Source organism: Anolis carolinensis, chromosome 6 (assembly GCF_035594765.1).
Source record: "Anolis carolinensis isolate JA03-04 chromosome 6, rAnoCar3.1.pri, whole genome shotgun sequence".
Lineage (NCBI taxonomy): Eukaryota > Metazoa > Chordata > Lepidosauria > Squamata > Dactyloidae > Anolis > Anolis carolinensis.
In genome coordinates, this window is record NC_085846.1 from 31,894,682 (window position 1) to 31,912,840 (window position 18,159).

Genomic DNA, 18,159 nt, shown 5'->3' on the forward strand with positions numbered 1-18,159 from the left:
TTTGGGTTGAATCCCAACCCCAACCTCCAACCCCTTGGCTACAGCTTTGCCCATCTTACTGCAGTAGCTCCAGTGCCTCTTTCCAACTCAACAGAGTTGTTTCCTCATTTGTATCCTGCCCATCCGCATAGAAAAATCTTTCACTTTTGCTTTTTTCCATATTGGAACTGAATTTCAAATATCACGTTCTTGCTCTATCTCAAGTATGAAAACAAGAATGCAAAACACAGTAAATTCCTGCCAAACAAACTAGAAGAAATAACTTCTGTTTACTGGTCAGATCCAAGAGATACAACTACTTCCAGTATTTCACCGTGCGCCATATAAATGCGAAAGAAGATCTTCTTAGAAGAAGAAAATGAGGATACAAGTATTAATCCTGTTACTATTAATTAAAACCCTGATTCAATGGTTTGAGTTCTCAAAGCACCTGGGCTGGATAGTTGAATCCATTTCTCTGCCTCCCATATCATTTTAAATGAATAAATAAATACATCTCAGATTATTTGTGTCCCAAATATAGAGACATTTGTGAAGATGACAAATTATCATTTAAAATAAAGAACTGAAAGAAAATTCTCATCCATTCGGACTCATCAAAACCTGAAGTAAACCTGATTTTCTGTGAACATCCTTCAGAGCTGCTTCATATAAACACCCTGGATATGACAGATACTTCCCTTTTTAGAGCTGGACTTGGAAGTTAGAACTACAAAAAACAGGCCTAGTAAAATACAATTAAAATGTTGAACATGTATTAAGCACAGTCTTACAAATAGTTACATATAATTTAGATCAGTGGTTTCCAACCTGTGGTCCGTAGACAACCAGTCATCCTCAAGAACTAAAATATGGTCCACGACGTCACAGTTACTACACCGTTGCAACGAGAGCAACTGGTCTCGTGAAACCCTCTTATAGTGACGAGGCAATGGGGATGTCGGGAGGGGAGAGGCTGACTACCCACTAAAGGCTCAACAACAAGCCTCCTGACTGCGGCTTCTCCTCCTCCTCCCTTCCCGAGTGGAACAGTTCCATGTGGTGACTGGAAGTGGCGCCTTGGTGTCTTCATTTTTAGGCCTGTTCCGGGGGTTATTTGGGGTGCTGATTCAGAAAATTGCATTGGATAGACCACATCAGCTCTAGATTATTAAATATGGTTTTCTGTGGGCGAGCAGATGGCGATCACTGGATGGCATATGTTCTGTATCAGAAACTAGAGCTGCTGTGGTCTATCCAATGCAATTTTCTGAATCAGCTCCCAAAATAACTAAACCAAATCTAAAGTTAACCAAAAACTGATTTTGGTACTAATGTTGGAGAGTGGTCTCTGGTAAAAAAAAAAAAAAAAGAAAGAAAAAAGAAAAAAGAAAAAAAAAAGAAAAAAAGTTAGGAACCACTGATTTAGATAGAAACAGCTTTCGGTTTTCAAGCTAACTGTTGCCAAAGTAATAGGGTATACGCCTATCCCTTTACACATGCTTGTAATTGATAAGTGTAAGGCTTTCATCATCAAAATGTTTGTCTAGGGGAAAAAATCATGCTTTCTCAATGACGAGGTGTGTTTCAACTTGCTATTCATCTGCAGAAGGAATAAAATGAGAAGCAGAAATAGAATGAATCCAAATAAAGCAAATAACCTGTCTTTTAGATTCACCTGGATTATCTTTTCTGCTCTTGTGACAAACCAGATGTTCAAAGCTTCTTCAGGAACACAGATTGTAATAATAACACGGGATCCTCTGCATTAATTGCAAACTTTCAAAGCACCATGATTGGGGGGGGGGGGGTAGTGTAAAGAATGTTCTCCATCATTACAACACTGTCACAAACCCAGATCCAACTATGTCCTCACATCTACTCCAGGAGCAATATTACAAGGGCCAAAGCATCACTCTCAACATTAGAGGTACATTTATTTATTTTTTCCTTCAAAATGACATCCTATGCCAGCAATGCCCCACTACACGCTATGTTATACAAGCATGGCAGTATTTATGCAAGAGAATTACTGGATACAAACCTGACATTAGAAATGGCAATACTCCACAACCAATTGCAGAACACTTCAACCTTCCTGGACATTGAGTTAGGGATTTACAAGTTGAAGTCCTTGAGGACAGAATCATAGAATCATAGTATAAATATGTGAGGGAAAGTCATAGGGAGGAGGGAGAAATCTTGTTTTCTGCTGCCCTGGAGACTAGGACACACAACAATGGCTTCAAACTACAGGGAAGTAAATTCCACCTGAACATTAGGAGGAACTATCTAACTGTGAGAGCTGTTCAGCAGTGGAACTCTCTGCTCCGGAGTGTGGTGGAGGCTCCTTCTTTGGAGGCTTTTAAGCAGAGGCTGGATGACCATCTGTTGGGGGTGCTTTGAATGCATTTTTCTGCTTCTTGGCAGGGGGATGGACTGGATGGCCCACGAGGTCTCTTCCAACTCTATGATTTTAATGAAAGTAAGTATGGAAAGTGGGATCAGAAGAGATGTCAATGGACAGCAATGGAAGCAATGATCTGAGCCTCCTAGAAAGAAGATCTATGTAAAATGTCTTGCACAAAAGCCCTTTCCAAATAAGCCAGGACCAATACTGGGAAATGGAGAAGTATGCAAAGTGGTAGATATAAGGAAAGCAAACATTGATGGTATTAAGGGAGGAGACAGAACCGCATAGAATCATAGAATCAGAATCATGGAGTTGGAAGAAACCACGTGGGCCATGTAGTCCAACCCCCTGCAATGCAGGAAAAGCACCATCAAAGTCCCCCTGACAAATGACCTTCTAGCCTCCAAGGAAGGAGCTTCCATCACACTCCAAGGGAGTGAGTTCCTCTATTAAATAGCTCTTACGGTCAGAAAGTTTTTGTAATATTCAAGTGGAATCTCCTTTCCTGTAATTTGAATCCATTGCTCTGAGTCCCAGTCTTCCTTAGGGGATCCTTTCAAATATTTATACATGGCTATGAGGTCTTCTTTCAGCCTTCTCTTCTGCAAGTTAAATGTACCCAGCTGTTTAAGCAGCTCCTCATAGCCACAAGTGACAGTTCCTATCTATTTTTATTATATACCATAATAGGATCAAAGTGATCAGATGTGTATGTATAACTTTTTATCAGAACATGATTTGTAGAATCTGTAACTGTTGCATGCTGCTAACCAAGAAATAGGCAATTTCATGTACTTCTAAGCATTGTTGGACTGCCGTTCCCAACAGCAAATGCTGAAGGATGATAAGAGCTACAATCTAACACAGAAATCCCAGCCAGTTTGCCAAGTGTTAGGATTTCTGGGAGTTGAAAGCCAAAAACACCTGGTGACTCCAGGCTGAGAACCACTGATAACATTTACTGGGACACAAATTGCCATTCCTGTTCCTCTGTCCAAGTTGACATATCATTATTGGAAATTCAGAATGAGATTTGATCTGCCCCCAGATGCTTGAGTTTGAATCTTAAACATATGACAAATATGTTGGGGATGGGTAAAGGGTTTCAATCTGAGGAACAATGAACAGTTGTTACTGTAGAAGTAAGCATTTACTGTAAAAGTAAATACTGCAATGTGTTCAAATTGTATTTGATTAATTTCCCAATTTTCTCCATTACAATAGAAATGTGTGAATTGAAAAGCCAAACATTGTGTGCATATATCTTTATACTCCCCCAAAATGAAAGAGATAAAGAAGTGTTACTCATAGAGTACATAACTGTTATATTTTCACCAATGTCTCATCCCCAGAGATGTGTAAATGAACTGATGTAAAACACTGAATTATTGCTCATTTACATACAAGATAATATTGAACCAGTGTGAATGCAATTTGTCCAGCACACAATAGCATGCATCTTGTCAGACACTGCATTATTAGCAAATATGACAGATAAACAAAATTGCACAATGACCAAGCTTTTGGGGAATAGGTTAAGCTCAGCCTGCATCTACACTTTTGAGTCAATGCAGTATGACACCACTTTATCTGTCATGGCTCAATGATAGGGGGTCTGGGATTTGGAGTTTGATGTGATGAGACACTAGCACCCTTTGGCAGAGAAGATCACCTAAAACTACACTCCCATGATTCCGTTTAGCATGGCAGCTAAAGTGATATCAAAGTGTATTAGTTCTACAGTGTAGATGCACCCTCAGTTCCCCATGCATTTAAATCAAATCAGCCTACAGAAACCCCAAAAGAAGAAAATTGTCTTTAGGAAGGGTGGACTTTTAGTATAAATATGTACTGGGAATTTAAAACAAAAATGGTGAGCATGAAGAAACAAAGAAAAGCAATTGTAAAATCAGCATTTTGCTTTGGAACAGCAGCAGCAAAGGAATTCTGAGAAAAGATGAGTAGTAAAGCTATGGAGATCTATATATGAATTAACTTGCTATCTTCTGAATCCTGGATTGCAGAGGAATTCTTTTATCTACTAATAGGAATTCCAGCCTCTTCAAACGTGCAAGGACAGGCTATACATCAAATTAAGACTTCAGATTTAACATCAATTTTTTTTAATCATCGTCCAAGAATGTGCGCAGTTAATAAATTAGGCAAATTTGCAGTTTTGTGCCAAAGCCTAACAAGATATTTGAGATCTGTTTCACTGCTGGGATTTTTTTAAGGAACTCAGTAAGTACATCCTAGCATATGTGTTGTTGATACATGTCACCTGCAGCATTGTTTGGCTTCCTCTTCCAATTAGAAGGGTTATGCCTGCAGGCTTGGTATGTTCAAGAGAATGCTATCCAATTTAAGTTAAAAGAAAGGGGAGGGGGGCAGAAAGGGAAAGAAAGAAAAAGGGCTGCTCATCAAAATTTAAAAGATAAAAAGAAAAGTACATTTGGCTCTGTTCCACTTGGTTCCATCCAGAAATTTGGCATAACAAAAACCCCAGGGATACACATTTCTACAAAGCTGGACTTGGTAACATGTTTTTTTAATTAGACAAAACAATTATCTGATTATGGCTATTAAGACATTGACTTGGCAACAGATTCCTTTTGCTGAGACCAGGGAGGAAAAGATACACCCTTTGAAGGCTATATAAATATCAGAAGCCCACCAACTCGGCACACTCTTCCTAGTTGGCTTGCTCTCGCTTGAACAGGACACGCTATACTTCTTGCTCAGACGCTATGTCTCTCTCCCTCCTGACTTCGGGCTCTTCCCGACAGCTTTCCTCATACAGTGTTGGCGGAGGTGGTGGTGGAGGGTCTGTCAGATTGTCTAGCGGTGGAGGATTTGGCAGCGGATCCAAATTTGTAGGGGGATACAGTGGAGGAGGCTATGCTGGAGGAAGCCTTGCAGGGGGATATGGAAGTGGCTTGGGTGGAGGCTCTGGTGGGGGCTTTGGTGGAGGCTTTTCTAGTAGCAGCTTTGCAGGTGGCTTTGGTGGTGGCCATGGAGGAGGTTTTGGTGGTGGCCATGGAGGTGGTTTTGGTGGTGGTCATGGAGGTGGCTTTGGTGGTGGTCATGGAGGTGGCTTTGGTGGTGGCTTTGGAGGGGGAGATAGTGGTCTTCTCTCTGGTGATGAGAAGCACACCATGCAGAATCTTAATGATCGCCTTGCGAACTACCTGGGCAAGGTGCATGCTCTTGAAGAGGCAAATGCCGAGCTTGAACTCAAAATCAAGGATTGGTATGCAAAGTGCAGCATCCCTGACACCAGCCGAGACTACACCAAGTATTTTAACATCATTGAAGATCTGCGGGGCAAAGTAAGTAATCTGTGTGCTATTGATATTCATTGTCTGCAATTAACACTCTGCCCAATTACAATTTAGTTATAAGGCAATATACAATATAAATGTGTAGGCATTTCAAAATCCCCAAATTAATTAATACTCTCAGAGGTAGGAGGGTTGAAATTGTTGTCTACTTGAGAAATTTCATAAAGAAATTGTCAGCCTTGGGCATTTGAAAGTTATTGACAATGCTTGGATCTGTGAACACCTTCAAAGCAAAATCTTGATTTCTAGCAATAGTTCAATGCTCACAGTGCAAGTAACTGGTAGCTACAAGTACCTGCAAGTAACTATCTTCTGTTAAGCAAAGGAAGCCACCTTGAATTCAAGATTTAATCAAAGCAGACTAGATATCTCAAGGTTAAATTCTACAAAATCATTCTGGCCAACATACGTAAAGTGGTGAGGGCACTAAAAGTAGCTTTCTGTGATCATTCACAGAGTTGGTGGAGAATATTAGTTTTTAATTGGAGCAGCTGTTTTTCTTACATAGGTAAAGATAAGGTTTTCTCCTGACATTAAGTCTAATTGTGTCCAACTCTGAAGGTTGGTGCTCATCTCCATTTCTAAGCTGAAGTGCCAGCGTTGTCCGCAGACACCTCCAAGGTCATGTGGCCGGCACGACTGCATGGAGTGCCACTACCTTCCTGCTGGAACAGTACCTATTGATCTACTCACATTTGCATGTTTACAAACTGCTAGGTTAGCAGAAGCTGGGGCTAACAGTGGGAGGTCACCCAGCTCCCCGGATTCAAACCACCAACCTTTTGGTCAGCAAGTTCAACAGATCAGTGGTTTAATCTGATGCGCCACTGGGGGCTCCTTACATAGGGAGATGATTTTCAGAGTTAGAACACTGGTCAAAAGTGTCTTCCCTGATGGAAGTGATTCTACATACTCCTCCCTCATCGTCTGAGCTAAGAAAATCATTTGGCATGCTAGATGGGGGATTCTGGGGTGTAACCCAAAAAAGTAACTTGCCTAATCTCTGCTTACTCAGCAGTGCCTGAAGATATTGAATATTCACCTATGTGGAAACTCTGTGCTCTGCATCTAAACTATCAGTCTAATTAAGCAGAAGGGAATATGCTTTCAGTCCCGTTCCCTCTCCAACCCTCTCCTGCCTGAAATCCCTCCAAATCATAGTACCCAGAATCATCTGAAATATTTTGATACAGGCAATACCTGTCCTCCATCATAAAAAGCCACAATATTAAATTAAATAACTGACCATTTCCTGCCTTTTAATGTCACCCAAAACCAACTGCCTGTGGAAACTGATCCACTCTATACAACACTGCAGAACTACCTGGCCTAGATAATTGTAGAAATTCTGGATGAGAATAGTATGGGTTTTTAAAAAACAAACACCCCCCCGCCAAAAAAAACAACAACAAGAATAGTAGTTTTAAATGTAGATGGCTAATCTGAAAGGATGGATAGAAGATGTGAAAGAGTTGCAAGAGGAACTGTAATTTAAATTATGAGATTTTGGAACATGACATTTTAATGGCAAAAAACAGAGTTTGGAAAAATTGTTTTTGGAGCTAAAATGTACAGGCTCTACCAATCAGGATAACCACCGACCATTAAAACTGCAGATTATCCATGTGCTTGGATTTGTGTGTGTGTGTGTGTGTGTGTGTGCGTGCGTGCGTGTGTGTGTGTGTGTGTGGAGCGACTTGAGAAATTGCAAGTCACTTCTGGTGTGAGAGAATTGGCTGTTGAAGTGTGTATGACATCTGCAGTGGGAAATCCCAGACATGTAAAAACACACATCAGGAAAAATGTTAAGAGGAGTCCTTATCAAAATGGGGAGAAGAGGGATCAAGGACAGGACTGGCCAGGATGGATGCGGAAAGAAATGAAGAAAGAGGATGAAAACAATGGAGATTGTTAGGGACAGCAGGGGGTTTTTTTTAATGTTAGGAGCGACTTGAGAAACTGCAAGTCACTTTTGATGTGAGAGAATTGGCTGTCTTCAAGGGCTTTGTCCAGGGGACACCCAGATGTTAGATGTTTTAACCATTCCGTGGGAGGCTTCTCTCATGTCCATGCATGGGGAGTTAGAGCTGACAGATGGGAGCTCACCCCGCTCCCTGGATTCGAACTGCTGACCTTTTGGTCAGCAGTCCTGCTGACACAAGGGTTTAACCCATTGCACCACCAGAAGCTCCTGATGCTTGGGTGAAATGAATACAACAAAAGATAACAGGAAAGAGGAAAGACTTTCTAAAGAAATGGGAATATACTATTATACTTTTTAAATGAGCACATCTTGGATATTAACTATCTTCTGTCACTCCCTTTCTCTCTCTTTTTCATCTTCAGCAACTTTGAACAGCTAAAGAAGGGAGAATCAACGCAGTGTTTTTAATTATATTATTGCAGTTATATATGTTTAAATTTTTGGAAGTCTCTTTGAGTGCCAATTTTGGAAGAAAGTTATGATATAAATAAACACAATCAAATACAGTATGATCCTTGTATATTCGATTTTTTTGTGGCTATGCAAAACCATAGATTATTGTGAACCCCTAACCAAAATAAAAGACCTTTAGTCTAAGTAAACCGTAGACCCATCCTAAAGGACCTAGAAAGGACATATTTTGGAAAATGTGGATAAATGAAACTGCGGAAACTGATACCCTGGATATTGGGATCATACTGGGCTGTGGCGCAAGCTGGTGAGCAGCCAGCTGAGACCAATCACTCTGACCAAGAGGTCATGAGTTCGAGGCCAGCTCGGAGCCTGCATTTGTCTTGTCTTTGTTCTATGTCAAGGCATTGAATGTTTGCCTATATGTGTAATGTGATCCGCCCTGAGTCCCCTTCGGGGTGAGAAGGGCGGAATATAAATGCTGTAAATAAAATAAATAAATAATACTATAATCAAATAACAAAATCTCATACTTGAGGCTGTAGCCGATTCTCTACGGAGATCCATCTCTGCTGTTCCATCCTTACCATTAAATAAAAACAAAGATAAACTAAATATCCTTCAGAAATTCATATAATCAGTGTAGCTGACTGTCATATGAGAGTTGTTTCCCCAGTTTTGCTATCTAAAATTTACTGCCTATTTATTTTTCCAAGATGACCTTTTTGGTTTAAATGTGCATTCCTGAAAACTGTTGCAAAAGAGCTAGTGAGGCAGCGAACTGAACTGTGCTTAGCAAATCCGAAAGCTGAGGCACTACGATTTATACGCTTGGTAGAGTAAAATTGGTAGGATTACATTTCATATAATCATAGAGTTGGATGAGACCACAAGGACCATCCAGTCCAACTCTCTGCAGTGCAGGAAAGCATGGCAAAAGCATTCCGAACAGATGGCCATCCATTTGTGCATTGCTGTGTCTCTCTGTGAACAGAGTATACAATACGACTCTTATATCCAATGGGGATCCATTTCAGGATTCCTCTATGGATATCAGAAACCACGAATAACAGTAAATGCCCATATTTTGAATATACTAAGACCAGATACATAACACAAAATAGCACTAGACCCACAACGCCTCTGGGAGGGAACATTTTTGAAGAATGGCTAAGTGAAACCATGGATATTGTGTCTGAAGATAAGGAGTTCATAGTGTACATCCAGGCATCAACTTCTCCCCAAAATATCAGCAGTCCTTGTGAACAAAATATTGTGCAACTTAATATAAAGTATTCAGTGCTAAAAAGTATCACAGAGGACAGTTATGATTTCTAGATTTTAGTTCAGCTGTCTTTTTGTTTGATTTTAGATTCTTAGACAAACCATTGAAAATGCTGGGATCGTCTTGCAAATTGACAATGCCCGCCTGGCTGCTGATGATTTCAAACTCAAGTAAGTACTCATTTCCTGATGAAGAAGGTTGATCAGTGATGTTCAACTTTTCTGTTTCAGCCACAGAACCTTAAAATGGTCTGAAAGAGACAGGATCAGCAGATCACTGCCTTTCTTTATGGTGGGGTTGCCTCATTCTTTAGTGTACTATAATACATACCATTTTTAAATTCACTTTCAAGGTATGAAAATGAACTCTTCCTGCACCAGAATGTGGAGAATGACATCAATGGCCTGAGGAGAGTCTTGGATGACTTAACCATGCATAGGTCTGACCTGGAGCTTCAAATCGAAGGTCTGAACGAGGAGCTTGCGTATCTCAAGAAGAACCATGAGGAGGTAAGGGGACACTAGATGGAACTGTGTGTTGTGATCCTTCTCATGTTGCAACATTTGCAAAAATCCAATGCTAAAGTCAAGGGTCTTATGCAAGAGTTGGGAAAATAGTCATGACGCATTATTGGTTTTGTGGAGATTCTGGTATCAGAGTACCCCTCAAAACAGGAGTTGGCCTTCCCTAACAGTACCATTATTCCTTGAAAGCAAAGGTCAAATTTGGTGGGATGAAAGTAAAAATATGCACTATGCTGACATGCGATTTATGAAAGAGGTTGAGTAAAAATTCTCAAAAGTGCTTCCAGATAATGAACTTCTAGCATAAGATTGTGATTTTTTCTTTCCACCCTAATGTCATCTGTGCCTGCCATCTGGTGGTCAAATAAAAAGCACACAAATATAGCTTTAATAAATATGCATTTGCCTTCTTTACACAATCAAGTTAGAGCGGGGGGAGGGGCTATTGACATCACTCCCAGGCTCCTCCCATACGTGATCCCCCCCTTCCTTGCCTCCTGCCTTCAGTGCCTGCTCTCTTTCTTTCTTTCCCTCCCTTTTCCATAAAGCAAACATTTCTGCTGCTAGAGAGAGAGAGAGAGAAAGCGAAAAAGAGGGGGCGGGGCTGCAGGAGGGATGAGGTGAGGATGGGCTTCGAGGTCAGGAGCGCCAGAGAGCAAGGCCAGCGGAGCAGCCAGGGCAGTGGGCAGCCTCAGCAGGGCTCCCAGTTTACACACACGGAAGCTGCTTCCCCAAAGCCTCACTTGGGCTGAATGAGAGGCCCCAGGGAGAGAGAGACAGCAAAGAGGGAATCAGAGTCCAGAGCAGGGGCCAAAGAAGGAAGAGAGGAAGGAAGGAAGGAGAGCCTCATTGCAATTCTCTGAGGAAGAAGGGCCATGTTTTTCTTCTTCCAAGCCAGAAGCAGCCAAAGCGCGTCAAATAATACAGAATGTCGGATAAGCTAAGGTTGGATAAGCAAGACTCTACTGTATTTGTCTCACTTTATGGGTTCCCATGACTGAGTGGGGATTAGAACCCTGTCTCCTAGAACCCTTGTCCAACACTCACTACATTGTGCTAGTTCATATTATATCCTATATGTCCATTTTGCCATATCAATAACATATATTATCACCCCCATTCTTGTGTGGCCTGTTGTAGTTCTGTGGCTTGGATTCTCTTGCAGGCTGTTAACTAATCTATTTGCCTTCTCCTACTACAGGAACTGAAGAGCTTCCGAGGAGCATCTAGTGGAGATGTCAGTGTTGAAATGGATGCTGCTCCAGGAGTTGACTTGACTAAACTTTTGAATAGCATGAGATCCCAATATGAGGAACTTGCGGAGAAGAATCGTCAAGAGGCAGAAGATCAATTCAACAAACAGGCAAGAAATGTTTCTACCCACATTCTGAATCACAAAAAATGTTAAAATTACTCAAGCTCAGCAGGTAGGCAAGAGAGCTAATTTTAAGGCCCATTTCATTTCTTGACTTATCATACCACCCTGTGCAGCTTAATATTAGCAAATACTTGTTTTAAAATGCCAAAGGGGACTTTCAGTTTCTTCCAGCTTTGGGGGAGGGGTGTTTTAAATGGGGATAGCGCAGACATTTAGGGCAGTTCACAGAACCACAGAATCATGGTTTGGAGGAGACCACAAGGGCCATCCAGTCCAATCCTATCCCATGCAGCTCATGTGGTCTTGGGGACAGAAATGTATCCCCTGATTGTATTGCAATTACTCAACCCTTCATTAAATATATCTGTCTCAGGTTGGCGCTCTCAGGCAAGAGATCTCTGCAAATGTGGATCAGTTAAGCACAGGCAAGACTGAAATTACAGACCTGAGGAGGACTCTACAAGGGCTGGAATTGGAACTTCAGGCTCAACTTGCCATGGTAGGTGCACTTATATCAAGCCAGCTAAAGTGCTTCAAAATGGCAGAAATAGGGATGTGCACTGACATCACCATGAATTATTTCAAAAAGAATACATCTGATTGCCAGAAACATTTCCAGGCCAGCAAATATGTCCACCATATTTTGTGCTAGCTAACTCTGCAAATCCAGTGCATCTCCATCCTGTTATAGTCCTGATTTGAGCCACATTCTGAGCTACTGTAAAGAAATGTTGAGCATCTGGATGTCTCATATAGGGTTGCCAGAGTAAAAGCTGAAGCTGGCACCTCTACATTTGATTGTGAAGAAGAGGGAATCGCAGAAGATGTTGCTTGTTACCTAGTTGAGTGACAAGCAATCTCTGCTAACATTTCTTTTTCTGAACAATCATTAAAGCAATAGAAGCCAGCTGCAGTTTTCAGATTGGCAACCCAGTATTCAAAAATGGAGTCATGACGATCAACAGAAAATAGAAATACTAACGGCCCAAGGAAAAAGAAAAGGAAGCCAAAACATAAAAGGAGGAGGACAAAGCAGTGAAGAAAGAATCAAAAGCAATAATTCAAAAGGTTTACAAGACAAACAACAATGGTAATGGTTTTTAAACAAGCAGCAGCAAGCGCATTTATGGGTGTCTTTCTGCCAAAGTAAATGTCACACCATTTAGTTAATTCAATAACATCTGTATGAATGGCTTATTCAAGTTTAAATGGCTCACGCAGAGACAGTATCCTAGATTGGACCATGGTTGAGGAGGGAGAGTGGCTCTAGTTCAGGGACAGAAGATCAAATCTGGTTCTCCGCTGACACCATTGCTTAAACTATTCTTTCATAATATAGTGCGGTGCCTATATCCATGGGGATATGTTCGCAAACGTCATGTAAAAAAAAAGAAGAAAATGTAGCAAATCCTATTGAAATTAAGGACTTCTGGCCCAAGAATACCATAGGATCATACTGGAGAACCTAGAAAATGCCTAGAAAGGTTCTATTCAAGCTACTTGGTGCTAAACTTAGAGTGAACTGTTTATTTTTGCTAAGCCTTGTTTGAATTTTGTGTATTGTGGAATGTATCTGATTTGTCTGATTAAATTTTGTCAGAAGAGGACAAATGAAGGTCCCACAGATATGAGGGGCCATATTGTAGTATTGGCAACAACTACGACAACCAAACAACACTTTCCTGGAGCTTAATAAATGTTAAAATAATTTTCTCTTCCCCCTGCTTACAGAAACAATCCCTTGAAGGCACTTTGGCGGAAACAGAACGTAACTATTGTGATCAGCTCGCCCAAATTCAGAGCCAGATAGCTGGCTTAGAGGAACAACTTCTGCAGCTGCGTGCTGACATGGAGAACCAGAATTCAGATTATCAACACCTTTTGGGGATCAAGACACGTCTGGAGCAGGAGATTGAAACCTACCGGCGCCTACTGGATGGAGAGGGAGGGTAAGGAAGACATAACACAAACTGGTGGCATGGAAAGAAGCATGTCTTCAAATCAGAAACAAGAACAGGCAGTTTTATAACAGATCTGTAATGAGATATCATAGCCTAGTATAGTGGGTTGTTGGTATCTTTCCAAGTTTAGTTCCGGGAATATGTGGATATCACATGCTGGGTTTCATTCTATACATTGGCATAGTAAAATAGTGCTCCTTATATAAAATAGCAAATTCAAAGTTTGCTTTTTGAACTTAAAAAATATTTTCAAGCCATAAATTCTTCAATCTAAAGATACCACATTGATGGATATAAAAGGTTAACTGTATATTAAAAGTCTGTGGTATAACAAATCTGCTAGTCTTAAAGCCAAGAGTGTAAATACTGTGTGGACTGAAGACATATACAGCCCCCAAGTTCATTATTGTTTCTGCTGGGTCTCTTTCAGCCTTTCTATCCTAATATGGGGGCTGTGATGGAAAAATGATTCCCACACCCTTATGCTTTTTCCTTTCTACCCCCAATTCATTATGTCTGGAAAAATAATTAAAATTGATTATGGAATATTCAATTTTAGATGACAAACAAAATGTTTATGATGAGATCATTACATACTGGTATCTTCTGCTCCAGAATAATTTCTAAAAACTATATAAGAGGAAGAGGTTTATGTAAAACCATGAACTGTATCAGGGATTAAATACCCTAAAGGCAGCAGATCCTCTCTCATATTGGAAGCTAAGGGTCAGCCCTGCTTAGTAGTAGGATGGGAGACTGTTACTGAATACCAGGTGCTGTAGGCTATATTTCAGAGGAACTGGTAGAACCACCTCTGAGTATTCCTTGCCCAGGAAAGCCCTATTAAATCCTTGGAGTTACTATAAATTAGCACACAATTTGAAGGCACATGCACATACACATGTAAAGTATCAGTTCACTATCATTCCAGATCTTGGTAGTCTAGGTTCAGTTTATGGAAATGACTGTGTTATGTGTGCGTGGCACTATGGACAAGTAATGGATACAAAACAGCTTTCTCTGTTTCATTAATATTAATGCTTTGATCTGCTTTTCTTATTTGTCTGTTTGGTTTTTGCCTGTTCTTCTCCTTCTAAACATGGTATGGTCACAATCACAACTTTGAAATATGACACAAAAAACATTTCTAGAAAATAGCGAATTGACTTTCAGGATATTATCCTAAAATGTATATGTTTTCTTTTATAATAGCTTTGGATCCGGGGTATCTTATGGATCTACAAGTTATGGATCTACAAGTTATGGTTCTACGGGTTCAGGAGGCTCTGGCACAGGTAATTTTAAACACATGTATCCATTAGAAACATTGTGGGTCTATCTACACTGTAGAATTAATGCAAGTTGACACTAATTTAACTGCCATGTGTATTTTAGTATGAAAGCCTTTCTTTGCATAATATTTCCATTAACATTTGCATCTTTATACACTTGCCTCAATTACTAACAAGTATGTTCGTGGACATTTTAATTATGGTTCTGAGCATGGCCCAAATGCACTGGGTGTCTTGGAAATGTGCAGATGTCAAGACATAATGCACTGTGTACAGTGACCAGTCTGAGAAAAAATGAAATACAGCATTACCCCTTTATCCAGGGATTTGATATACTGTACCTTATTTCATTTACCCCCACTTCAAAATATACCATCACCACCATCTTCCCCAAAGTATCTGTGGATTTCTTTAGGTTCTCCACTGCAATTCTATGTTATGCATCTAGCCCAATTATAGTCAAAATATAGGGTTTGCTATTAGCCACAGTTTCAAATATCTATGGGGATCTTGGAAAGCATCCCCCATGAATCCATACTTTTTATAGAAGTAGTTGAATACTATCCCACCCACTGGCAAAATACATTGGGAATGGAAATCACATCAGCTAGATTTAGGTATTACTTTGGGGGCATTCATATTCCCATAATTCTCCAGATATCATGGCCTTGACTAATGATTCCGGACATTCCAAAACTACAAGCTGCTCTGGGGTGAGATAGAGTGGGGTAGAAATACAGTAAGTAAATAAATAAATGTTATAGCCAAAATATTTATTTCAACTTTTGGCCACTAGAAATGACCCAATACATAAATGTTCATTAGTACCCTAAACTCACAAGACTAGATCCCTTGAAATTCCCTGGAGCAGAGAAAAAGAATAGCCATTAAACTTATTTGTGTCTCACCAGGCATCCTTTATCTCTGGACCCATATTTACTAGCATTAAAAATTATACCATATGAATGTATGCTTTCTGAAAGAATAATGTTGTCTCTAATGTGTGTGTTTTTTATAAGCAACTAACGTAAACATTTTTGATATTCATTCTCAACAATGCATTATAGAAGTCTCCAATGTATGTTGTTTTCATTAGTCTAACTCAGTGGACCCCAACCTGTGGTCCGTGGACCACCAGTGGTCCCCAAGAACTAAAATATAGTCCAAAGCCTCACCGTTACTGCACCATTGCAATAAGAGTGACTTGTCTCATTAAACCCTCTTATAGTGGCCGAGGCAACAGGGATATTGGGAGGGGAGAGGCTGACTACCCACGAAAGGTGCAACAACAAGCCTCCTGACTGCTGCTTCTCCTCCTCCTCCTCCTCCTCCTCCTCCTCCTCCTCCTCCTCCTCCTCCTCCTCCCCCCCCCCCTGAGTGGAGCCGTTCCAGGTGGTGCCTGGAAGCGGGGGCGCCTTGGTGTCTTCGTTTTTAGGCCTGTTTCTGGGGTTATTTGGAGTGCTGATTCCGAAAATTGCAATTTATAGACCACATCAGCTCTAGATTACAGTATTAAATATGGTTTTCTGTGGACAAGCAGATGGTGGCTACTGGATGGCATATGTTCTGCATCAGAAACTAGAGCTGATGTGGCTTATCCAATGCAATTTTCTGAATCAGCACCCCAAATAACCAAACCGAATCTAAAGTTGACCAAAAACTGATTTGTAACCCCTTTAGTACTAATGTTAGAGAGGGGTCCTTCATCAAAGTGGTCCTTGGTCAAAATGGTCCCTGATCAAAGTGGTCCCAGGTCAAGTGGTTCCTGATCAAAAACAATTAAATATTAACAGTATGGTAAAAACAGTAAATATACCAAAATGATATTTAGAACTCATATTCGCTTGCCCCCCAATCCCCCAATGGAGGAAAGTGTTTAAAATATGCGGGGAAAGATCTCTTTTCTTAGTCCCCTCCCACACAGCTGAATAAAATTCCACATTTTTTGCTTTGAACTGGAATATATGGCAGTGTGGTCTCAGATAACCCAGTTCAAAGCAGATATTATGGAATTTTCTGCCTTGATATTCTGAGTTATATGGCTGTGTGGAAGGCCCCTCAGTTGTATTTTCCCCACCTGTTTTTTCTCCTCTGCTTAGTGGGGTTCCTTCAATGCACAAATACTCACTAGGAAAAAATACATGAGTGGAAAATCAATTTATGGGAGAGAAATGAGTCAGCTACCACTCCTATGCTGTACTTTAAACAACTCTCACCCATCTGCATTGTAAAGAATTGGCAGCTATCCATTTCTAACCTGCAAATCCACTATCACCCTATTTTGTCAAAATCACAAGCCTGTAACATGGATGTTTAATAATGGTCTGCTTCTATTTTTTTTTTAAAAGGCACAGAATAACACACGCTAACAGAAGACATGACAAAAAATCTATTTTGATCACCTATGTGACTATATTTCAACTTTGTTTTAAATTCTAGAATCCAAGAAAACCAGAAAGATTAAGACAGTTGTGGAAGAAATCGTTGACGGCAGAGTCGTTTCATCTCAGGTCAAATCGGTTGAGGAGAAGCAAGCAACATAAACACCAGAAAAGTGTCAACGATCTCTTAACGCATATCCCAGCTGGAAAGAACGCCTTCAAGAGTTATACAGATAAACACTTTCGCTCTTTTTTTAAAAAAAAGGAAACTCTATTTTTCTTTGTGCCTTTGTGCCTTTGCCTCTATATCCTTTTCTTGAAGCAATCCCCAGAAATGTATCCCCAAAAACTATTTCTTCTCAATAAACCTTTTCACTGTTTGCATATTAAAAATATCTAGTTGCAATGTTCCAAAAATTACACAAAATACAAAGGACAGTAGTTATGTAAGATCTCATGCCAAAGCTATTGTTACAATAGGCCAGTAATGTACCGGCTTAACTCAGTCATTCAGGTAGGACATAACTGATATATCTTCTTTAAGCAACCACAAAGCAGCTACTATGTCATCAGGAAAATCCAGGGCTCTAAACAGAGTTCCTTAAAAGTTACAGTATAATTCAAACAATAATATCATGGCACGAGAACAAGCTTGTTTTTCTTCATATAGACATGTATTTCCAGCATTGACCCATGAAGGCACTCCTGGACCATGTTTTCTGGCATTTTGAAAGAAAAAAACATCCATAGAGGTCACAACATAACTAATAACAAAAGATATATATATATATATATATATAATCAACCAACTTAAAGGGTTGTCTATGACAAAGTTGACACATGTGGTAGTTATAAACTGAGATGGAAAGACATGAAGCAAAAAAAAGTTATCCTTAACATACTTTGAGTGCTACTTGTAAATTCTTAAGGAACAAAAACACAGTTGTACTTCTTTCCATCCTGAGTGGAAAATCCATGGCCCTCCTGATAACAGGGCCACAACTCCCATCATCCATGGTCATGGGACATGCTGGCTAACACTGAGAAGAAATGATGCCCAGCAACATGTAGAAAACCCATAATTCCTTTATGCCTTCTCTAAGCTGACCACTTTCAAATATTGCAGAGTGCAAGGCTGCTGATATATGAATGACAATTATCCTGCCTCCATATATACACATACATCTGCCCCTCTGTAGGTGAGCATTGA

The 18,159-nt window shown here is 40.2% G+C and overlaps 1 protein-coding gene and 1 long non-coding RNA gene across 2 annotated transcripts in view; one reads left to right on the forward strand and one right to left on the reverse strand.

The window, feature by feature from the left end:
* LOC107983005 (uncharacterized) overlaps positions 1-18,159 on the reverse strand; it is a 118,936-nt gene that overhangs the window by 44,884 nt on the left and 55,893 nt on the right. The gene's annotated exons all lie outside the window — the stretch shown is intronic.
* Positions 5,081-17,342, forward strand: LOC103279244 (keratin, type I cytoskeletal 10). Its single transcript, XM_008113383.3, has 8 exons — positions 5,081-5,721; positions 9,501-9,583; positions 9,766-9,922; positions 11,139-11,300; positions 11,689-11,814; positions 13,047-13,264; positions 14,489-14,571; positions 17,008-17,342. The coding sequence occupies exons 1-8, from the start codon at positions 5,140-5,142 to the stop codon at positions 17,109-17,111; spliced, it is 1,515 nt and encodes a 504-aa protein (XP_008111590.1). The 5' UTR covers positions 5,081-5,139; the 3' UTR covers positions 17,112-17,342.

Bases quoted from the DNA above. Each gene is read 5' to 3' on its own strand.
- LOC103279244 (XM_008113383.3), top strand. From the start codon at position 5,140: ATGTCTCTCTCCCTCCTGACTTCGGGCTCTTCCCGACAGCTTTCCTCA. The intron at 9,584-9,765 runs GTAAGTACTCAT...TTCACTTTCAAG, and splicing joins GCTGATGATTTCAAACTCAA to GTATGAAAATGAACTCTTCC. The intron at 11,301-11,688 runs GCAAGAAATGTT...TATCTGTCTCAG, and splicing joins AAGATCAATTCAACAAACAG to GTTGGCGCTCTCAGGCAAGA.